At 35.8% G+C, this 23,206-nt stretch overlaps 2 protein-coding genes across 4 annotated transcripts; one reads left to right on the forward strand and one right to left on the reverse strand.

Annotated features, from left to right (window-relative positions):
• Positions 1–4,719: 4,719 nt before the first annotated feature.
• LOC147279402 (sporulation-specific protein) lies at positions 4,720–18,115 on the forward strand. 3 transcript variants are annotated; one of them, XM_086251075.1, is made up of 12 exons: positions 4,720–4,883; positions 5,271–5,484; positions 7,855–7,975; positions 8,794–8,994; positions 9,171–9,293; positions 9,487–9,524; positions 9,600–9,729; positions 10,730–15,226; positions 16,194–16,349; positions 16,538–16,639; positions 16,719–16,861; positions 17,532–18,115. In XM_086251075.1, exons 3-12 carry the CDS (start codon positions 7,898–7,900, stop codon positions 17,806–17,808), a joined length of 5,745 nt encoding a protein of 1,914 aa, XP_086107201.1. In that variant the 5' UTR covers positions 4,720–4,883; positions 5,271–5,484; positions 7,855–7,897; the 3' UTR covers positions 17,809–18,115. The 3 variants fall into 3 exon arrangements, with proteins under 3 accessions (XP_086107201.1, XP_086107203.1, XP_086107202.1); XM_086251077.1 differs by lacking the exon at positions 5,271–5,484; XM_086251076.1 differs by lacking the exon at positions 4,720–4,883 and having other exon boundaries at positions 5,175–5,484.
• Positions 18,116–19,252: 1,137 nt separating this feature from the next.
• On the reverse strand, positions 19,253–22,146 carry MUB6 (membrane-anchored ubiquitin-fold protein 6 precursor). The gene is made up of 3 exons (XM_086250335.1): positions 21,564–22,146; positions 20,590–20,760; positions 19,253–19,769 (listed from the first exon to the last, which is right to left on the reverse strand). Exons 1-3 carry the CDS (start codon positions 21,691–21,693, stop codon positions 19,714–19,716), a joined length of 357 nt encoding a protein of 118 aa, XP_086106461.1. The 5' UTR covers positions 21,694–22,146; the 3' UTR covers positions 19,253–19,713.
• Positions 22,147–23,206: the final 1,060 nt, after the last annotated feature.

Raw genomic sequence — 23,206 nt, forward strand, 5'->3', positions numbered from 1 at the left:
CAATTGTTTCATTAATAGGCCAGATAATGTCACAATCATTTTACTTCTTGAGAAATGATTCGTCTTTCTTCTTATTATTATTTTGCAGTGTGGTTTTATGAAAGTTTACTTTCATTTTTTAGATTACTCTTTAAAATTATCTTTACAAAATATTAGCTAAATTAAAATCTTTTGACACATATAATTGTTAACAAATAAATGGTCATCCTATTTTCTAAACAGATTTTTTAGACAAAAAAATCTGAAAATAAAGGTGATTAATCAAATAATTAACTGTGTAACCGTGCAATGAGTAGGCTAGTGCGCACCAAAATTTGCAATCCGAAGTAAATGATCTTCAAAATCCAGTAAACAACAAAAGAAAGATAATAATGATGATGTATTATTTTTCTTTCTGATAGAAATAATGCTGATGTATTATTGTATTTGGTACTATATTGATATATTCATAATGAATGATTGAAATTTCCAATTTGGACGGTCAGAGAGTGGAATTAAAGTCTTGAATGATGGTCTCATCAATTTTATTTTATTTTATTCTGCTGAGGGAGGGTCTCATCAAATTGACTTTTACATTTTTAGCTGTGGTAATATTGAAAAATTAAAGTATAGTGGGGACCCAAAAAATCTTATAATCTCATGTAAAATCAAATCACATGCAGAGGTTCCCAACCATTGGATTTCATGACTCACCACTTTTGCTTCTAATCCTTAAAATGACTTTTCACTTTTAGTTAATTTCCCATCCACTCATAATTCATCAAATTATTTTATTTAATTCAGAAATCATGTTGATATAAAAGGTGCTCGCGGTGCACGTGTTTCCTGATGCTATCACGTGTGAGATGCACGGCGATGTCACGTTACTTGGGCTTAGCTGTAAAGATATCACACTTTTGTAATTGCTGTTCAACTTTTCTTATTGATCAAATTACATGGAAGTATCTCGAGCATACCTTATATTTCAATTTAGTATATCAAGTTTAAAAAATTACATATTAGTACTTCAATTTTCATTTCGTGACAATCACATACTTCCGTTAGCTTTTCTGTGTAGGAGACCGTTAACTGCCTACATAACATACTGACGTGGCTTTAAAAAATGTCACATAGACAAAAAAAATAATTAAAAAATAAATAAACTTTTAAAATGAAATAGAAAATTATAAAAAACAAAAAAATCATAAAAAAATCAATAATTTAATTTAAAAATTAAGAAACAAACAACGAATCAATCCAAAACCATCAAAAAAATCAACACAAATCATCAAAATAAATTAGCAAATGCAGTAAACCCAAACCCACAACGCCTCATTTTTCCCCAACAAATCAACCCAAAACCATAAAAAAAAAAAATCATAAAAAAAAAATAACACAAATCAAACCAAAATCCATTTGCAGTAAACCCAAACCCACAACCCCTCATTCTTCCCCACCCAGCAACCCCTTCTCCTTCCCCACCCGACAGCCACCCCCAAAGCCCAAGCAACCCTCCTCCCTCCCAGCCATACACCCCGCCGCCGAACCACAACCCAAAACCACCACCTGAGACCCACACAAATAAACCCTCATCCCTTCATTGTGCTTCTACAACTCAAAACTAGAGACCCACTAGTCACCACCCGAGACCCACAACCACCACCCGAGCAACCTTCCTCCCTCCCAGCCACACATCCCACCGTCGAACCACAACCCAAAACCACCACCTGAGACCCACCCAAGCAACCCTCCTCCCTCCCAACCACACAAATCAACCCACCACCCGAAATCCCAAAACCCGAGAAACCCGAGACCCACCCCAACCCACAACCACCACCCGAGCAACCTTCATTCCCAGCCACACAAATCAACCCATCACCCGAAACCCCAAAACCAGAGCAACCCGAGACTCACCAGGTCTCGCCGAAGATGGGTGCCAGAGAAAGAGATCGGGAAGAAAGAAGTGAGGAGAGAGAAGAGACAGAATCGGGGGGGGGGGGAGGGGGAACTCGAGACCCACCAATCACCGGAGAAAGATAGAGGAAGAACATGGATGTGGTCTTGCCGGAGATGGGCGCCGGAGAAAGAGATCAGGAAGATAGAGAAGTGAGGAGAGAGAGGAGAGTGAATAGACAATCGGGGGGGGGGGGGCTGAGAGATGGAGAGAAAAATGCAAAATAAAAGTTTTTTTTTTTGTTTTTTATAATTTAATTATTAGGGTTTTTAATTTTTTTGTTTTTTATAATTATTTATTTTATTTTTAAAAGTTTATTCATTTTTTTTTTTGTCTATGTGACATTTTTTAAAGCCACGTCAGTATGCCACGTAGGCAGTTAACAGCCTCTCAGACGGAAAAGCTAACAGAGGTATGTGGTTGTTACGAAATGAAAGTTGAGGTACCAATATGCAACTTTTTAAACTTGAGATACTGAGTTGAAATAGAAGGTATACTTGAGGTACTTCTGTGTAATTTGCTCTTTCTTATTTCTAATTTTTTTGCTTCAAAAACGTTTCAATTAGGCCTACGTGGTTTACGCTAATTTGTAATCAAAACCAACTTTGTAATAAAAAATTCTACTATTCAAACACATATAAAAATATTTTTAACTCTTAAATTGTGACAGACTTACTTTTTTACTATTAAGATATAAGTTTTTTTCAAATATGTTTGTATGTCATACGATGTTCGTAAGATATAAGTTTTTAATGATTTAATGATACAACGACAACAATATGGATATTTTGGTCATTTCGAATGAAATCTCATACAAGTAGTGGCGGATCTACTCTAGGCAAAAGATCCAATGAATTAAGTTTCTTCCCTTGGATCTTAGATATTTGCCCCTTTGAATTGGTTTTGTTCCTTAAGAAATTGGGGCAATGCATTTGTGAAAATGCCTCAAACAACTTATAATATTGTGTGCTATGAATTGAAAGTTTTGTGAATTAATATTTAACAGTTTCTTTCATTTCAAAATAAAATATTTAAGTGCATCACCATTTTGTTCTTATAATGAAAAATTTATGAATTCACCACTACATACAAGTATGGAGTCTTCATATCATTAAACCATAAAAAAATTGATGGAACTACGAAATTGGTCATGATTGTAAACTAAAATAAATTACATGAATTTTGATTAAGACTTTTTAAATCACAAAAATTAAAGTGGAAAACGACTGACACCACAGGGACCAAACACCTAGTTTTGCCTCTTGGCTTAACATACATGTATACAATACACCTGTGAGGTTGTGACTACATTTTCCACCAAACCCATGTGCATGGTCTCCATTGAGGTCACTGATGGTGACCCCACAGTGCCCATCTCATTTCCAAAGCCCATATACATGGATGGAGTCTTCATTCTTGCACACCTCACATCACCAATCATGCTGCTGCACTTTTTTGTGTCTTGGGTCTTTCTTGGCTACCCCCCACTGTCTCTTTGTTTGCCACAGTGTACCTCATTTCTGTAAGTCACCAGATTGTAAATTTGGCAAAACCTAAACCAGTGCATGAGATGCTGGCTCTGTTTTATTATTCTTTGCTAAATGCAAACATGTAATTACCAAATATCAAAAACATGAAATTGAAATTGAATCTTTTATGTGTGATGAGGGTGTAGAGGAGTGGAAGTCATTTTTAAAGGGCTAAAATGACACTTTTGGTCCTTATAGTTTTAGTTATTTTTTACTTTCATTTTCTTGTTTTGATTTGGGTAATTTGGTCTTGCACTTTCACAATTAATTCCAAAACATTAAATCTGTCTATTTAAGATAGAAATTCCACATGACACATACATGAACATTTTAGACATTTTCGTTTTAAATTTAAATAGTCGAAGTTAATTTTTTCTTCAAAATAGATAATGTTAACATTTTGGATTTGATTGCGATCCTTAAGAAAGTACATAATTAAAATTGTCAAAACTAAAACCACAGAACGAAAGTGAAAAATGATTTAAACTACAAAGACCAAAAATAAAATTTAACATTTTTAAAAAGCTAAAATGATAGAATTATCTCCCTTCTCACATAACCTTTTACTGATAATATTACTACACATGAATTGTTTGTATTTTCTTGCTTTCTTTTTCATGATTAAAGGAAGACATGTGATTTTGTAACTTGCTATTCTTAGTATTTCTAATTATGAATTGACTTGAATTCTTATACTAGTTATTAGTATAATAATATTTCTCTCCATTTGCTTAGTAGAGATTTGAAATCTCCATTAAATATGAAAAATTTTGAATTCTTAAAATTCTTGATACATCACTGTAAACTTCATTAATTTTGACAATTAAAACATTACATATTTGGTAAACAACAATTCCTTTTGCTTTTGGTCCAGAGAGAAACAACAACACTATCATACACATATTGCATCTTTAATAGAGAAAATAGAGAAGAGACCCACTTGTATCTATGGGTTGTTCTTCTACCATTACTTTATGGAAAAATTTCTGGTAAGTCCCTCCAAAATATTGTTGTCTTCTCTTTGTGATCAAGAGCCAAATAGTGCCAAAGTGGTCAAAACCAAGGGGCATTACAGTAATAAGATCCAAGCACAGAAATAAAAATAAAAATATATTAAAGTTTTTGTTTTGGGCTGTTAAAATTAAGATTTAACAGAGGGACAAATGCAGGCTTTGGCGGGTTTCCAGAAATGTGAAGTTGATATTTGAGCTGAAAACCCAGCTCCATCTTACCTTATTAATGTCCTTAAACCCTTCATTTACTGCTTATTTACGCCACCTACCCATAACCACACACTCATTCACTGAGTCTCTCTCTCTCTCTCTCTCAAGCTGTGTGCTGTGTCTCAGTCTCTTAGAACCTTCTTACCCAAGATTGCTTGCTCTTCCTTCAACCTTAAGCACCTTCAGATCCGCAGCAAGGTACCTACCCGCACTGCAATCCCAGCATTATAATATTACACGTTTATCTATTTTATATATGAATTATATAATAATTTATATTATATTGATTGGTTTTGAATTTTGAGTGTTAAGCTTAAGTGTCAACTTTACTAGTTTTTACTGCTGCTGCCCCTATTCCCAATTCACACTCTCACAGCATTTCATTTCATTTTTGCGTTTCCAATAATTTGGTTTGAATTTTGACGTTGTAATGTGAGAGCACTGCATGTGGCGATAATGGGTTTTGTTTGACGATTTGTTCAAGGCAAACAGTGATTTGGGTTTTCAAAGTTTCCACATTTAGCTAGGCATTTTGGGTCTGGGAGCTGGGATTCTCTCTAACGCTGTCGTATTGGCCATTGTCAGTCTTTGGGTTCAGTGTTGCAGAAGCAGCTAGCGTTAGTGTTTGTTTTTTGAGGTTCCTCTTCTTCTGGGTCTTGCTTTGTCGGTTTCTGGAGGTGGGCAATCTGACTGAGTTCTCTGCTTTTTCTTGGACTTGGATCCGGGCCTATTCTCAACTAATATTTGAAATCGTTTCTGGGTTTTCCGTTTTGGGCAAGTCTGTGCCTCGTCTTACACGGTATGTGCTCCAATTTCGCTTTGTTTCTTTTCCCAATTGGTTCCCAGTTCTGTTTTTCTCAGCTTACATTACCTTCTGCTTGCCAGCTGAGAAATACAGAGAAAACTGATGGAAAAGAAAGTCTTGGATTTAGTTGGATGTAACTAAATTCGACTATACACAAGTCACCAAATAGTTATTGTAGGCTCATTTAAGTGCTGGTTTTAGTTTTACTTTGAATCCAAAGTTAATGTCAGAAATTAATGATTATGCTTTTTCTACATGCATTTACTCAAGAGCATTTCGTAATGCAGCACGATCCTGACCCTTTTTATTTTATTTTCAATTAATGATCTGACTTGTTTATATGATATATCTGCATTTTGTGATTCACATTCTGGTGTTTGATTTAACATATATTGAGGTTTAGCGTGCCAGTCTAGTAAGAATCATGCAGTGATTCCTTATAGCCAGGGAGTGCTAAGATCTGAATTTTAAATTTATTGTCTGTACTTCTTGGATTGAAAGTTGAAAGTTTCATATGGGTGTCTATCTTTCTTGGAAACCAATTTATTTATTGGTTGTATGACATGTACACCCAGGTATATCTATATCTCTTGTATTTTGTTATGCCCTGGTCACAGTGGCGGATCCAGAAATCAACTATTATGGGGGCAAAATTAACCCAACGAGCAAAGGCAGTTGCGAGGGAGCAGTCGCGCAGGGGGTGATGACGTTTCTGGGTCTGACGTTGTGAGCGAGCGCAGGCGCGCATGGAGAGTTGCCTTCAGCATTTCAGCCCTTCGTTTCTGCCTTGGCCCTTGGGTCTGGTCTGGCTCTACTCTGTCACTCACCCTTTCAGCCTTTCTTCCCCTTTCTCTGCAGTCTAGTTCTTATTTTCTTGTTTAGACATTTACACAAACACATTGAATGCATTCTTGCCCTTGCGCCTGCCACCAAGACCCAAACTTCATGGGGTCAAAAAATTTTCCTTAAGCCCAGCATTTCTGGGTTCATGGGGTCAATTGACCCCATTGACCCCACCCTGCATCCGCCCCTGCCTGGTCATGTAGGGTTCTCAAGTAAAAGGCACAGCTCTGAGTTTCAGAGTCACCAAGTCTTTACAATTCAGTGCTTTGAGCAATTGATTGAGTAAACATTAGCGCCATTTAGAGTTGATCGAAAGGTTTATCAAATAGGGTTGTAATTGGTCAAGACTCAAGAGGGACTCTCTTGGATGTATGGAGTTTGAGTGAGTAAACAGGTTAGGCTCTGTGCTGCATTGATCTTGGGGAAGAACATATGATAAATTGGACAATAATATGTTCTTCCTACGGAGTGGCAAGAAAATAGTGAGACTAATTGTGGAGGTTAGTGATGACTGATGAGCTAAGGAGATGGTAAAATGCTACAGTTGACCAAGGGGAAAAATCATACATTGTTGAACCAAAATATAGGAGGCATGAATGGGAAGAGGTTACTTTTGCGATCTAGTATGTTCATATTTGATTTTGAAAGTATGGAAACTGAGCAAACAATTGGCATAGACATTCGATAATAAACCTTATTTAGTAGCCATGAATGGCTGACATGGTGTTAGATACAAATGGAGAGAGGTGTGTTCCTATACAAATTTGGTTTCCAAGTTTGAAGTTGCACCTTTGGCAGTTGTACTGTTGACTACAATTGGCTTCCCTATTGGAAATCTTATTTCAGATGTATATTAACAGCTGAATTGGAAAAGCTCTCCTGTGCTAATTGCATGTGGGCTGAGGAGGTTGAATTTGACAGGTATTAGATTGAAAAGTCTAGTTTCCAAGACTTCTGATATGGAAAGGGATTTCTCACCTAAAACCTGAACTGAAGTTTAATAAACGTGTTGCAGTTCTAGTTGTTAATTTGTTATAAATATAATAATAGTTGACAGAGAGTCATGTCCCGAATACATCCTCGCCCAGCTGAATCAGGTATCGGGTCAATTTGCCAAGTTTCTGGGCTTTTGATTGAGGAGAGACAGATTTAATGAATAGAAAATAATGAAGTTCATTATAAGATGACCTTAAAATATTAACTTTAAGTGGTTAAATTCTAAACATATGCTTCATAAATCAATCATCTACCCTGAAGTGTTTGGAAGACTGGTTGAGGAATTTCAGGACATGTGTACTTTTTAAATGATGGTTTGTGCATGGTTGAAAATTTCCTGTCTCTAAAGCATCACTTTAGTTGATTTATGAGCAATTGAAGCACTAAAACATATCTTTGTTTCTCTGGTATAGTATTTATCATCCAAGAAATATAAGTTATAATTTTGCATGTTCAGTCACAAATTTCATTCCATTTGTTGTGGAAATAATGCAATCATTCTTATATGGGTGTACAATGGTGCAGGAGAATGATGTTACATAGTTGAATATAGATAGATTATCTAGTAATGTCGAGGATCACTAAGTGGAAGCTTGAGAAGACAAAAGTAAAAGTGGTCTTCAGGCTACAATTCCATGCTACACATGTAAGTTGTGAATCTTTAGAATTTACTGTGCTGAAATTCCATCTTATTGACTTCTATAATTTTTTTTATAATTTTCTTTTTGGGTTCCTCTATTGAATTGTCTGAAGATTAATATTTTTCAGTCTATAATTTTAATACATTCCTCTTATTCCCTTCTTATGAAAAACATATGCATATGAATAAAGTTCTGGCCTGTAAGGTGAAATAGAAGATCCTAAGGCAATTGTTGAATGATGTGTTAAGCAGTGTTGAATAAATGTTCTAAGGTGTCAATTTGGTCTATGATTCAGTCAGTCTGTGGAAAATATGCTTTTTGTCTTTCTTGTTTCCTTCTCACGGCTAACATTTTCCTGGTAATTATCTGAACCTGGTATTGAACTGTGTCATACGATGTGTTAACTGTTAATTGTTTGTAACTTTGAGTTGTTTGATAACTGTATTTGTACATATTTTAATCGTTCGGCTAATATCATTCCTATAAAATTCTCCCATCTCTCATAAAATAGTATAATTCAGTATGCTTGTGAATATAAATATAATAATGATATTAGTAATCCAATTTCCCTTGTTAGAACTTCTGAATGTCTAAGATAATCTAACATCGACCATACACTTCAAATAAGTAATGCAGGCCTGTATCTCTCATTAATTGATGTTCTATTTGATTCTAGTTTCTTATGGCTAATGGCTTAAAGTGTATCTAAACTCCTTTTAATCATGCATTATTCCTATTGCATGACTGGAAAACATGGTGCCTATACAACTAGCAGCTGCAATCTATGCTATGACTGAATATAATTTTTCTCTGCATGGTCCAGATACCACAAACCGGATGGGATAAGTTATTTATATCTTTCATAGCTGCTGATTCTGGAAAGGCAACAGCAAAGACAACCAAAGCAAATGTGAGGAATGGGACCTGCAAATGGGGAGACCCTATCTATGAAACTACAAGGCTTCTCCAGGACACTAAAACAAAACAATATGATGAGAAGCTCTATAAACTTGTGATAACCATGGTAGTATTCCTTCAGAATTTCTTATTTATATTAAATAATGTTTCTGCTTGGAAATTCAGTTGATTGATGAACTATTTTTTCTGTACTCCCTATTCACTATCAGAGCTTAGTGTATCCATATATCTTGTTTAAACTGAGGTTAACATGGTCTTTGGCCTAAATCTGACTGACTTCAGGGTTCTTCACGGTCTAGTGTCCTTGGTGAGGCTAACATTAACCTTGCTGATTATGCTGATGCGTTAAAGCCTTATGCTGTTGCTCTGCCTCTCCAGGGATGTGATTCTGGAACTGTTTTACATGTGAGGATCTCTCAAGTTCAAATGATTTTAGACATAATATTATCATGGGAAAGTTTGTTTCTATACTTTTTGTTATTTTGTAATGGCTACTTGATTTCTCATTGAGCTTCCAGTAAAAACTGTTAGTTATTCTTTAATGCTGGTTGTCAACTAATATTTGTTCCTATTTAAAAATTTCTCTATTCCATGTCAGGTCACTGTACAGCTGCTAACTTCTAAAACTGGTTTCAGGTAAGCATTAAAACATGTAAACCTCTTCCTTTATCTATTTTCAGTCTGTTGATTTGTAGTTATAATTCCTTTCAGAGAGTTTGAGCAGCAGAGGGAGCTCAGAGAGAGTGGTCTACAAACATCCTCTGACCAAACCAGAAATGACGTATCCACTGTTAGAAAAATATCGTCTTCTGAAGATACAGTAAATGATCAGATAGATAAGGTTTGACCATTTTGCTGTCTGTTTTTGTCCAATATATTACATAATGATTGATTATAATTGTTTCTGCCGAACTTTATTGGCAAATATAAGCTCCTGTGAAACAGATATGTATGAATTTTGTCCATTATGCATAAACCCTCTTAAAATTATTATTTCACTCTCGTTTTTTTATTTTTTTTATTATTTATTATATTTTTATTTTAATATAAATAAGAATCAAACTTTATTGAAGGAAAGAGGAAAAGATACAATAGGTGATGGACAAACAGTACACTTAGCCAAACTGAAGCCACAATACAAGCAAAACCACACGCAATACAAAACCCCAGACCAATCAACATGAATATTACTAAAAGGAACATCCCAAAACTCCAGACCACACACAATACAATAGGAGATGCACATGAGATGAGAAATATTTCACTCTTTATTGTTAATTGGACATCTATCTCCATGTCTTTTGTCTGTTGCATGTCTTTTAGACGTGATTTAGTTTAAAATTATTAATGCTCTGAGGTGTGTCAGGCATGTGTGGAAGATAATTGAGGGTTCTGAGACTAACAAAATTCCTACGCAAAACACGTTTGTGCTATCGAAGATGAATATCTATTAGGCTCACTGTTGCTATTATGATTTTAGAAACAGTAAAGATGAAACAATGGAATATAGTTCACTATGAAATATGAAATACGGTAATTCTGTGCCTGATGAGAAAGTTAGGTATTGCTTTCTCAGAGTTTAGGGGTAAATCCATCCCCTTCCAAGATCTGCCATGAGCCAGTCACTGAGAAAATTGACTTGGTGTCTCACAACTTCTGAGAGTGATGAGTGATGACCTATTGTTTTTCCTTGTTCATGTAATGTTGCTTGAATTTCCCAAATTATATGATAAAAACTTTTGCAGTGCATTTATGTGTTCTTTTTCTGGATGGAATTATTATCTTTGTGATAGGTGTTTTCATATGTTGTTTCAATATATGGTATTTTCTTTTTTGTACAGGTCAATGCAAGAGTTAGATTCAAAGAAGAACTCTCTCCCCTTGAAGAGGAGGTTGGGCTGAATGATGAGTATGCAGACTCAACTGTTGGATTTGATGGTTCTTCTAATACTTCAGAAAGTTTATATGCTGAGAAACATGATACATCCAGCACCCATGAGATTGACAGTCTTAAGAGTACAACCTCTGGTGATTTAGGTGGACCATCCCTTAGTCAAAGTCCTGGACAAGAGAAAGGAGACCCCTCTGATCAGCGGTTGTTGGCACAGGGGACCAATGAATGGGCTCATGGCTGGAGTTCCGATTATTCTGCAGATACTGACTTGCCAAATGCTTATGAGGAAAATAGTAGGCTTAGAGGAAGCTTGGAAGCAGCTGAGTCGTCCATTCTTGAGCTTAAGCAGGAGGTGAGCTCTTTACAGAGTCATGCTGATGAAATAGGCACTGAAGCACAAAAATTTGCACTTCAACTTGATGCGGAAATTGCTTCTGGAGAACAATTGGCAAAAGAAGTTTCTATACTGAGATCAGAATGTTCAAAGTTGAAAGAAGATCTTGAGGAGCAGAAAAGTTCCAAATTAAGCATTCCATTCACCACCAAAGAAACTATTGAGACCGGCCAGGATTACCTTTTGCATGAGCTACAGGTCAGGTGGTTTAAGGGGCTCTTGGATATGGAGGATAAAATAAGAGAGCTTCAAAGCAAGGTGTGCTTTGGAGTAAATGAAAGGGACTTCAGGTCGTTCCACTCAGATTTAGAGGCATTGCTTGGTGGTCTGCTAGCTCTCAAACAAGTAACTGGACAGGCAAATTCAGGGATGAACATGGCAAGCGTAAAGGAGACTGGTGAAATGTGTTTACATAAAGGTGAGAAATTAGTACTTGGAAACAGGTTTGATGCAGATTTCTATCAACCAGAAGGTGCGCTTCATTGTCCAGGCATGCCTGGCCTGGTGTCTCAAGACTTTGATTCTGTAGATGCTACCAATGTAATGAAAGACAAAGTCTTTGAACTGTTAAGAGAGGTGGATGAGTTGAAAGCTGAACGAGAAAGCCTTGCAAAAAAAGCAGACCAGATGGAGTGCTACTATGAAGCTCTCATTCATGAACTTGAGGAAAATCAAAGGAAGATGATGGGAGAGGTGCAGAATCTCAGAAATGACCATTCTACTTGCCTGTACACAATTTCATCTGCTAAAGCTGAGATGGAGAGAATCCAGCAAGATATGAACAATGAGATAATAAAATTTAACAAAGAAAAGCATGATTTGGATTCTCTGAACAAGGAGTTTGAAAGAAGGGCTACTACAGCAGAAGCAGCACTGAAAAGGGCACGCTTGAATTACTCCATTGCTGTGGGCCAGTTACAGAAGGACCTTGAAGTGCTTTCTTTCCAGGTTCTGTCCATGTATGAGACTAATGAGAACCTCGTTAAGCAGGCTTTTGCAGATTCTTTGCTTCCAAGCTTTCAAGGGTGTGAAGAAACGATGCGGAATCAGAAATTGGATTCAGAGGAATTTCATGATGCAAAACACTTGCAGTGTCAGAATCAGTGTTACGGGGTAAAGAAACAGCATCTAGATGGGGATATATTTTCAGACGATTTGAAAAAATCTCTCCTCTTGCAGAAGGGGATTTACCAAAAGGTTGAAGAAGAAATTTATGAAGTGCACTTGGTGAATGTGTATTTGGATGTCTTCTCAAAGGCTCTACAGGTAACTTTGCTTGAAGCAAGTGCTGACTTTGGATTGATGGAAGAGAAAGTGCATGAACTTACACAGCAGCTGGAGCTTTCAACTGAGTCCAAGGAGTTATTGATGCTGAGACTGCAGACTGCATTGGATGAGATTTGCTGCCTGAATGAGTACAAGGACACTTGCAATTCGAAGTGCCATGACTTGACTCTGAAGAACCAAATTTTGGAGTCAAATTTGCAAAATATTTCCTGTGAAAATCATCTTCTTACCCAAAAGATTTCTGAATGGAAAGGTCTGATAAAAGAATATGAAACTTATGAGAGCAAATATAAAGCCTGCACTACAGAAAAATTAGAGTTGGCAAACTTGTTGGAAAAGGAAACCCTAGAAAATGACAATCTTCAAAATAGACTTTCCTCTTTGCAGGAAGAGTTAAAAGCTGTCAGAACTGACTATGATGAGCTGGCTTTTGGGAAGGAGAATCTGCAGAACATTGTAAACGTTCTACAGGGTAAGTTGTGGAATCTGTTGTCATCTTATGACCAAAAATATAAAGGCCTGTCTCTCTGCAGTGAAGGTATTTGTCAGGATTTGGAATCCGATGATTTAACAGGTGTAGTGTTGCAAATAGAAGAGCTTCAGCACAATGTATATGAGAAGATTGTCCAGATTATGGAAGAGAAGAAAGACCTTACACAAGAAAGAGATAACGCTCAAGTGTCTTTAAGCACAGCAGCATCTGATCATTTAATCATGAAACAGAAATTTGAACATGATCTATGGAGTATAATGGATAAACTAGATGTTTCAAATGCCCTGGTGCAGAAGCTTCAGTTACAAGTTGAGGTTTTTGCAAACAGACTCGAGATTAGCTCCGAAGCTGAAGAAAATTATGCACAACAGCACAGAGAACTTTTGTCTGATCTTGATCATTTGGAAGTGGAGCTGCAGCAACTTACTTCTAAAAACCAGGACCTTGCTGAAGAAATTGTGGCATTGGAGACTGTAACTGAAGAATTAGCAAGGTGTAACCTGACCATAGCAGCAGTATCAGAGGAAAAAGAAGCTTTGGTGGTGTCCTTACAGGATAAAACTGTAGAATCTTCCAAGCTTTCTCTGGAGCTTAATAGTTTACAAGGAAGTTTGCTATCTTTGCATGATCAGTTGCACATTGAGAGAAATCTCAAAGATAAATTAGAGAGTACAATTGCAGATCTCACTTCCCAAATGAATGAGAAGCATTGCCAGTTGCTAGAATTTGACCAGCAGAAAGCTGAGCTGGTTCATCTCAAACAATTGGTATCAGCTCTAGAACTAGAGAAATCTAGAGTTTCCCGTCTCTTGTTGGATTCCGAGGAATGTCTAAAAGATGTTCGTGAAGAATGTTCTTCTATATCTGCTCTGGAAACTCAGTTATCTGAAATGCATGAATTTTCATTAGCTGCTGATGTTAGAGTCACCTTCACAAAAGCTCAATATGAGGCTAGGATTGAAGAGCTTGATCAAAAACTTCACTTTTCCGATAGCCACCTTGCTGAGCTTCACAACAATCACCTTAATGTAGAGAATATGCTTAATAGTTGTCTTGCTAGCGAAAGGCATTATATTGAAGAGAACACCAAATTGATGACAAGTCTCAACTGCCTTAAATCTGAGCTAGAAGCCTGCATTGCCCAAAATAGGATTCTTATTGATACAAATGGTGTCATGACGACTGAAATTGAGGAATACAAGAAAGGAGCTGAAAATATGGAGTCTATTATTCATGTGGATAGGAGTCGGTGTGCTCTTGAAATTGAAAGGCTGGAGCATCTTTTGGTGACTTCTGAAGAAGAGATTGATAACCTGATATTCTCCAAGGAGGAACTAGAAGTCAAATTTTTAGTACTCAAAGACAAGTTGGATGAACAGTGCACTCAGATAGCCTTGCTGGAAGGATCTAAACATGAACTGACAATGCTGCAAAATGAATGTAGTGAGCTTACACAGAGGCTTTCTGAACAGGTTTTGAAGACAGAAGAGTTCAAGAACTTGTCCATCCATTTTAAGGAGCTTAAAGACAAGGCTTATGCTGACTGTGCCCATGCTCATGATAAAAGAGAACCAGAAGGGCCACCAGCTGCTATGCAAGAGTCCTTAAGAATCGCATTCATCAAAGAACAATATGAAACCAAGCTGCAAGAACTGAAACAACAACTTGCCATCTCCAAGAAGCATAGTGAGGAAATGCTGTGGAAATTACAAGATGCAATCGATGAAGTTGAGAATAGGAAGAAATCTGAAGCTATACATGTGAAGAGAAATGAAGAGCTAGGAATGAGGATTTTGGAACTGGAGTCTGAGCTACATTCATTGCTTTCTGAAAAGCGTGAAATAATGAAAGCATATGACCTGATGAAGGCTGAAAAGGAATGCTCATTAATAAGCCTCGACTGCTGTAGGGAAGAAAAACAAGAGCTTGAAGCATCTTTACAAAAGTGCAATGAGGAAAAAGTTAAAATTACTTTAGAACTCACCTCAATGAAAGATTTGCTTGAGAGGTCTACATCTTCTATAAATACGCAGAGGGAAGGCAATGACAGATTACACAAAGCAGATTGCACGTCGGATGAGCTGGTAGTTGAAGGGGTTCACCACAAAAATTCGATATCTGGCATGCAAAGCAACGGAATGACAGAGGACCAATTATCTAAGTTTTCCCAGCTAGATTTAGTGAATGATGAAGCAGCTGAGAATGAATGCTTGATTTCCATTGATGAAGCTGACCCTTCAAAAGTACTCATCAATATCCAACCTGTGCAGGTAATTATTAGTTTTTTTCCAGGATTATCAATATTAGAGTATTTTGCTTTGTCAGTTGATACTTCTAATTTTTGTGCAAATATGTAGTATGCTTATGTTAGCTTATACTGATATTTGAACTTTCAAGTGCCACATATCAATTGGCTACATAGGACTGTTGTGCTTTGCATATGTTGCATTTGTCCATAAGATGCTGGAGAAACAAACAAGAATGCCTTTTTCATGTCCTCAAATAAAAAGGTGCTTTCAGTTAGATATACTTTTCTGCATGAAAAAGGTGCTCCCGAAAGGGGAAGATGCTTACTAATACCAGTTGACAGTGCCTTAGTGAGTTGCTGCTCAAAAAAAGACCAGACTTATAATATACCTATTTCATTTAGTGGAAGCTCTTGTTTACACACTTCAGGGGCCCGGCTATCCCGTTAAACACTTTGCCTGGGAACCACTGTCACCAGAATGAAACTCAAAGCTGTTGATAGTGGCTTATATGTTTGGTACTACCAGTTATTAATAGTCCATGAAGGTTTAAATTTCTTGTTCACCATTAATGTTGTCAACTTTTCCTTAGAAACTACTAAAATTTAATGATGGAAGAATTCTTATAATAAATCAATCAAAATAATATAAGATATGATCTATGTAGCATGACTGTGTAAATGGCTGTGAATATGTCATCTTTCGTAGCTCGCATTTCTTCTAGTGCTTCTGAACATGTGCACTTCTTTTGGTGGCTGTTTGGAACTTTGTCCGCACCTCTGTTAGAGGCAATAATAATTTGTTCATAACTGATAACTGATTCACTTAGACTTCCAAACTTTAAAGTTCATCCTATCTCCTTTGAGCAGAGCAATAGGATAGTTCAAATCTATCAAAGAAAAGGTTGTTTACTTCCCTTTTTCCAATGCATGTACTCTATTCTATATCTTGAAATTTTGGTCTCTAACAATATATGTGCATCATCGGACAGGATGATGTTGTATCCAGAGGTGTAAATGGAATTCCTGGTGTTGTACTTTCAAAACAAAAGGATGTGCATAGTGGTGACATGAAGCGTTTGGTTCTTGCCAATGAGCATTTCAAGGCCCAAAGCTTAAAGTCTAGCATGGACAACTTAAATAAGGAGGTATGTATGGCCAACCTGGTTCTTTCCAAGTGAGAAGATGCTTTTGTATTGCTACAGTAACTTCATCTATAGTTGGAGGGCAGGGACTACAGATTACAATTTCCCATCATCAGTTACAGCCTCTAGGTCCTGACGTATAATTTGCTTATGAAAACGGAGCTATTCTAATCCCTGTAATCTTCTTGCAGTTGGAACGGATGAAACATGAAAATTCACTTGTTCCCCTAGGTGATCATCATTTTGACCCAAATTTTCCTGGTTTGGAAAGAGAGCTGATGCAATTAAATAAGGTAAATAACTTTGTGACCCTTTACACCTTAGAATAAAAGTGTGTCCTTGAACTGATATCTATTTCTGCTTTTTGATTAGGTAAATGAAGAATTGGGAACTATATTTCCTTTATTCAACGAATTTTCTTGCAGTGGCAATGCTTTAGATAGGGTACTAGCTTTGGAAGTTGAACTCGCTGAAGCATTGCAGGCAAAGAAGAAATCAAGCCTCCATATTCAGAGGTACATGTTGTACAACTCTGATCGACCCTTGCAAATTTACATCATGTTGCATTCTTGGGAGACCACAAAATATTGTCTCTTTAAATCTCTTCTGTCTTAGACTTGGGTATGGTAATTGTAAAAAATAGTCTTGTGGAAATCTTATTCATGCCCAGCAAACTGTTTAGTTTTTACTTGACATGCAATGCTAAAAGACACAATATTTTTTTGTTTTCAAATGATAGGAACACCATACAGATTCTTTAAAACAGGATTCAATACCACCATGCTGCAATTTTCTTTCATTTTGAAAATACATTATTTTTGAAAAAAAAAAAAAAAAAATTTGGTTTACTTGGCATAGTGGTGTTGTGGAATACTTCCTGGGTAAGCTCTTCCACCGTTTTTCTGGCCTTTCATTGACGTCGCATTGGTGCTGTTGTATCAATAAACTTCTTTCTACAACCTTTGTAATGGTGACATGGCAATTTCTAAATGGTTTTCTGCTTTGGTATATTTTGGGCCTGCATGGACACAATGCATTGCTAAATTTGCACAATTGTAAACCAAAAGAATTTAATAATGCAATTTATACATTTGTTTTCTGAGTTTGTTAACTTTTAAAATTAGCAGAACTATGGAATCCTCTAATGAGTTTAACAATTAACATGACAATCCTCTCGTGTTCCAGTTCTTTCTTGAAACAACACAGTGATGAGGAAGCAGTGTTTCACAGTTTTAGAGACATCAATGAGCTCATAAAAGACATGCTGGAACTCAAGGGAAGATATGCTACTGTGGAGACAGAACTTAAAGAGATGCATGACCGTTACTCTCAGTTAAGCCTTCAATTTGCAGAGGTTGAAGGAGAGAGACAGAAACTAATGATGACTCTCAAGAATGTTCGGGCATCAAAGAAAGCCCTATGCTTAAATCGCTCCTCGACAACCAGTTTTCTGGACCCCTAGTCATAGCCACTGTTGCCATCCCATGTTTGTGAAGTATACCCTTTACTGGGTTAACAAGTTGATGGTCCCAGATGCCTTGCTACATTGTGTCATCATGTCAAAGGTGAATAACGATGGATCACTTGGCCTGCTAGTGGTGAAACTTTACAATCTTTGAAAGCGGTATCAAAAGCTAAGCAGCAGTGTAAATAAAAAAACTCTGCTGTTTTGTATCCCTGGTTAATAGTATCATAAGTACAGATCCCTGTAACGTATTGACTTGTTGTAATTTGATCCGCTGTATAGTAAATCAATTTTTTCTTTTCCAGTCATTTCTATTTAAGTATCTTGAAGAAAAAAATTGCAAACCTCTTCCCATACATACCTTCTGCATTCCAATTTATTTTTGGTGGAATTTGACAATTGTATCTAAGTTCTCTTGCTACTTGGGTGTCGGATTGGCTTGTTCATAGCCTATGCTGAACAGGGATTTGATATTTTTGGTTTTAAAGACTGTTCAGGGCTTGCGATAATATGTAGACAAGAAAACAAAAAGCTGCTTGAAATTTGAGAAACTAGCTAAAATTTTTACCCTTTAAAGCATGGAATTAAATTTCAAAAACTTTCTCGAAATTTTTTTTTTTTTTTTTTAGATTTAAAATGAAATTATCAAAATTTTGGTAAAAATTTTAATTGTTTTAGAAATTTTCAACGAAATAAAAAATTCTTTCGAAATTTCTTTTAGAATTTTCATATTTTTAACCATCGAAATCCGAAATTTAATTCATTACTTTAAAGACATTTAGTCTTTTTATTTTTATTTTATAAATATAATTTTTAAGTAGTGCTCAAGCTACCCTAGAGCACAACTTGACATGGTCGAAGGCTCGGAGCACTACTTGAGAATGATTTGAAGAACTGGAAGGTTATATTTCTAAAACTCTAAAACACAAGGACTAGTTTTTAAAATTTCTCATATTCCCTTTGGGCTTGCAACTGTATTGGTAAATTGGCACTACTGGAAATTTAGGTAACTCACAGGAAAAGAGAAAAAAGTCCTTTTTTTTTTTGTTCCTAAAACAAGAAAAAGAAGTCTAATGAAATGGACTTGTTACATATAGTTTGGAATATCCTTTAGCAGTAGATATTAATTAATGAAGAAAATATCAAGAACAGAATCTAGGTTTTATATCGTGCCTTGAGCCATTTACCAATAATTACTGACACGATGTGACAGAAGGATGGAGCAAAGGCATGGAGATATTGTCCTCACATTCTATCTTCAAGTATAATTCATGACTGGTGGATCTCTTAATCATTATGCTAATCAAACGATTTTATTTTCTGGTCTTGACCTGGGGATTATTTGTCATTCTTAGTGTGTACTAAAAACTAATTGAATTTTATTCATGTTAAATTACAGGGAACAAGTCTTTTTCTGATACAAACAGGGTTATGGAGTCAGTTTAAAGCAAATAATATGAAGATAAAATAGTCTGAAAGTCTGAAACAGAGATAGTGATACATAAAGTAATGTATAGTAAATACAAGTGAAAAAATTGTTCTTGTACCAATATAAACAGAAGTCGGCTTACAATAAAACTCCCAAATCAATCAAATCAATTGTTTATTTTGCTCTTTGCTTTTTTTTGTTCTTTTTCTTTTACACTTGTTTTCACTGGTGACAATAAATCAGAAGCTCTAAATTTCTCATTAACAAATCACATGCAATAAGGAACTAAAAAAGGTGTTCTACATAGGGAAACCATAAGATGCAGAGCACCAAAAGTTCTGGCTGATGGATCCATGACCTTCTTGCTGCCAGTTGTGATTGGAACTGAGACTTTGAATTGCATCTCAGCAACAGAAAAGACATGGAATGACACTAACAGACTGAAGAAGCTCTGTCAAGCTTCTTAGCTGGAGCTACATTATCGAGCATGAACATCGAGGCTGCTCTGGAGAATCATTCTGCAATTTATCTGTAGAAAATGCAACCGTTAGTTCCTTGTGTCTGGAACTGCTTTCCATAGTTTTGGTAGCATAATCCTATGTCCACGCATTTAAACGTAAATGTCGAAGTGTCTCATATTGTGAATTTCATAGTGGGGTTTTGCTAGCCAGAATTTCTAGTTCCATGATTTCGTCTCCAAATAATTATTGAAAAACAATGCCAAGCCTTAAAGTTTTCTTAGAATGTGAGAATTGCTACTGGAAGAATGATAGCACACAGGAAAAAAGTAAGGGACAATATACAAAGCCAACTTCAAGGGAGGGAAAGGACCAGAAATTCAGATAAGGAACAAACATACAAAATAAATGAATAAATGGATAAATAAGAGCCAATTATGCTTTACACCTATTATGGGAGACAATACATTAAATAACCATTGACCTAATACTCTCAGCTCCCTGGTATATATATTGCAATATCATTAAGAAGCTGTACTAATGAGAACTAGCATGAGGTTTTAATGGTTGGCTCAAAATTGAATCCAGATTTCTAGCATGCTGAGTTGTTTGTGCTGAGGGTCAAGAGATAAAGAGGTAATCAGAAGCAAGAACACCTTGCTTCTTGTTGTTCAGAAAGAACTGTGTTCATAAGAGACTGATGCATAAGAATTATGCATCTTAACTAAAATAGACTGACAACTAAGGGGAAACCATTCATCATAGAGCCAAGATGTTGGATACTTTCTGGAAGAGACTGTAATAAAAACAACAAATTCACCAAAGAGCATGTGCTATAAGATATATGCAACATAATTGCAAGTATGTCTGGAAAAAGAGAAACATAATTACCATTCTTTTTGTCTGCAATAGGAGGACGCACAACCACATGCATAGTGATGAGACCTCCTGGGAGTTCACTGACTGGAAGTCTGGAATCGTCTAGTGTCCTGTTGTTTTCCAGTATCTTTCCCGCATTAATAAGCTTCAAATCATTTATTGTCCTTGGACCATTTTCTTTGTCTATCAAATAGATATTGCATTGCATGAGAAAATATAAGTGAAGTTTCAAACCAAAGCACAATGTTGTGATCATTAAGCAACCTTAAGCTTCATAAATTTTGGCAAAATATCAGCTCTTTCTGCGTTTTTTTAATATTCTGTTCTGGTTGGTGCCAGGGGGGGTGGACAAAAGGCAAGATATCTAATTAGAAACAACAGCAACAAATATGAAACAAGGGTTCTAAAGTGGTAGAATAAACAAGCAAATTCATTAGATCATCCCAAAAAATATGGCTAACCGAAGCATACTCTTATTCAGGAACTCAGAACTGTGTCATAGTTCATTTGCGTCATTTTCAAACCGCCATCCTGACACTGAAGGACAGAGTGGGAGCCTCAAATAGCTTGGACAAGGCACTATTGGTAATGATAAGAACAAAAATTATTTCTTAACAGAATTTTCAATACCGAAGCAATATGATCTTTAGTAATAGCAACATCTTTATTTCAACAATTTTGGCCAAAAAACTATCCAGTAGAGGTGGGTAATTCTTACAGTGTCCAACACCCCAAGCCTAAATGAGCTCCAAACGTTGTTCCCAGTAAAAAATGCTAAGATGGTCTAAAAAGATTCCAAGTAAATAATATCACCTGAAGTTGTGATAATCAAATCAGAAAGCTTGATGCAAAAAGCTCTCAAGAAGCCCAACCCAATCGTATAAAAAGCAAAAGAACCTCAATAAGATATCTAAGTTCTTGCAACAATATATACCAAAAAAACAGAACTTCAACAGAAGTACAGGCGAAAAAGGAAGAAATATAACCTTTGGGCCATTGTGCAAGTATTTTCTCTTTGAGTGATGTTACTGTGGTAGATGGGCTATACTTGTGTGGACCTATGTCTGTGCCATCGGATAGCCTGAATTTGAGCTCAATCAAATCTTGGTCTGCCATAGATGAACCTTCCAGCAAACCCACCTCCTCAAATTCTCATAACACTCTCCAAGACTCAGATTAAATCCCACAACAGACAAAATCAAAGAAAACCCAGATTAAATCTGATTTCTTAGACCCAGAAGAGCAAGAAGCTTTGACACCCAATAAAGAAGCAATATCCAAAAAGCTTGTATTGAACTTGGAGCTTATACTGAGAAGTGAAAAAGATCCAAGCTCCTTGTTGATGCAAACCCAAAAGCAGCAGTGACTGATTAGGAATCTATGAAATCAATCCAAGGAGAGAAAAGATAGCTCCTTTGAATTGCTTGATGTAGAAAATAAGAAAGTAGAAAGTACCCAAAACGATCTGAGTGAGATTTTTCACCTGAATTAACAGAAATTTCCAGTCATAAAGAAGGTGATTACATATTTGCCCATATTTTATTATTGTATTAACGAAATTACTATAACCTTTTTAATTATGACTTATCTAGGCTTTTGGCAATTGATAGTTGTCATGACCTAGAAAAACGAAAAAATAGACAAAAAAAGAGAGAGCTGATAATGGCTTTTGCCTTTGCGGCTTTGCCCATGACTATACATAAGATCATGCAAGTGTGGAAAAAGAAACTGTTTGAAAAAAGAAACTGAAAAAATCAGACTTTTAAAACTCTAATTTGAGGATTTTATGATTCGAAAAATTAGTTATCTATACATCTCTTCCAAAAAGGGAGTATCATATTCAAATTCTTACTCTTAAACCAACTAATTATTGATCTAATAATTTTTTGTAAAATTTGTTGAAAGATGTTTCGAGTTTGAATCTCTAAATTAAAAATTTGTACTAGATTTAAAAAAATGGTGAATGGAAGTGGTCATATCCTTTGTAATTATTTTACAGCTTACAAAAAAGCTAATGTTATTTCCACTTCTCTGTATGTAAATTTATGATTTTTTTTATAATTTAAAATTTTGATTTTAGAGTGTAAAAAAATTCTTTTTAGTATGCATGTGATATGGAAAAAAGTAAATCCGTTACATCCAAAAGTTAAAAATACGTTTGCATAGAGCAGTGAAGTATGGAAAAAAGTAAATCTGTTACATACAAAAGTTAAAAATATGTTTACATAAAGCAATGATGTGTGAAAAAAAGTAAATTCGTTACATACAAAAATTAAAAATACGTTTGTATAGAGCAGTGATGTATAGAAAAAAGTAAATCCGTTACATCCAAAAGTTAAAAATACATCCGCATATTTGTTCAATCCTAAAACTAAATTGTTAATACTAAATTGCGCTTTTTTTACTCATTTTGAATAATCCCAAACTGAATAACTAAATTAATCCACGAGGTAAAACATGCATACTATAAAACTTTATAATAGCAAAATAACCAAACTGTGAATTACCCTAATAAAAAATACCAGTAAATGGTCTATGACCCAATTTTCCTCCATATACAAATGGAAAACAGAAGACCTGGTCAAGAATGCCAGTCACGTTTGAATAGTTTTATTCATCAAATCCTGTG

Source organism: Dryas octopetala, chromosome 7, assembly GCF_963921425.1.
Source record: "Dryas octopetala chromosome 7, drDryOcto1.1, whole genome shotgun sequence".
In the NCBI taxonomy this organism is placed as follows: domain Eukaryota; kingdom Viridiplantae; phylum Streptophyta; class Magnoliopsida; order Rosales; family Rosaceae; genus Dryas; species Dryas octopetala.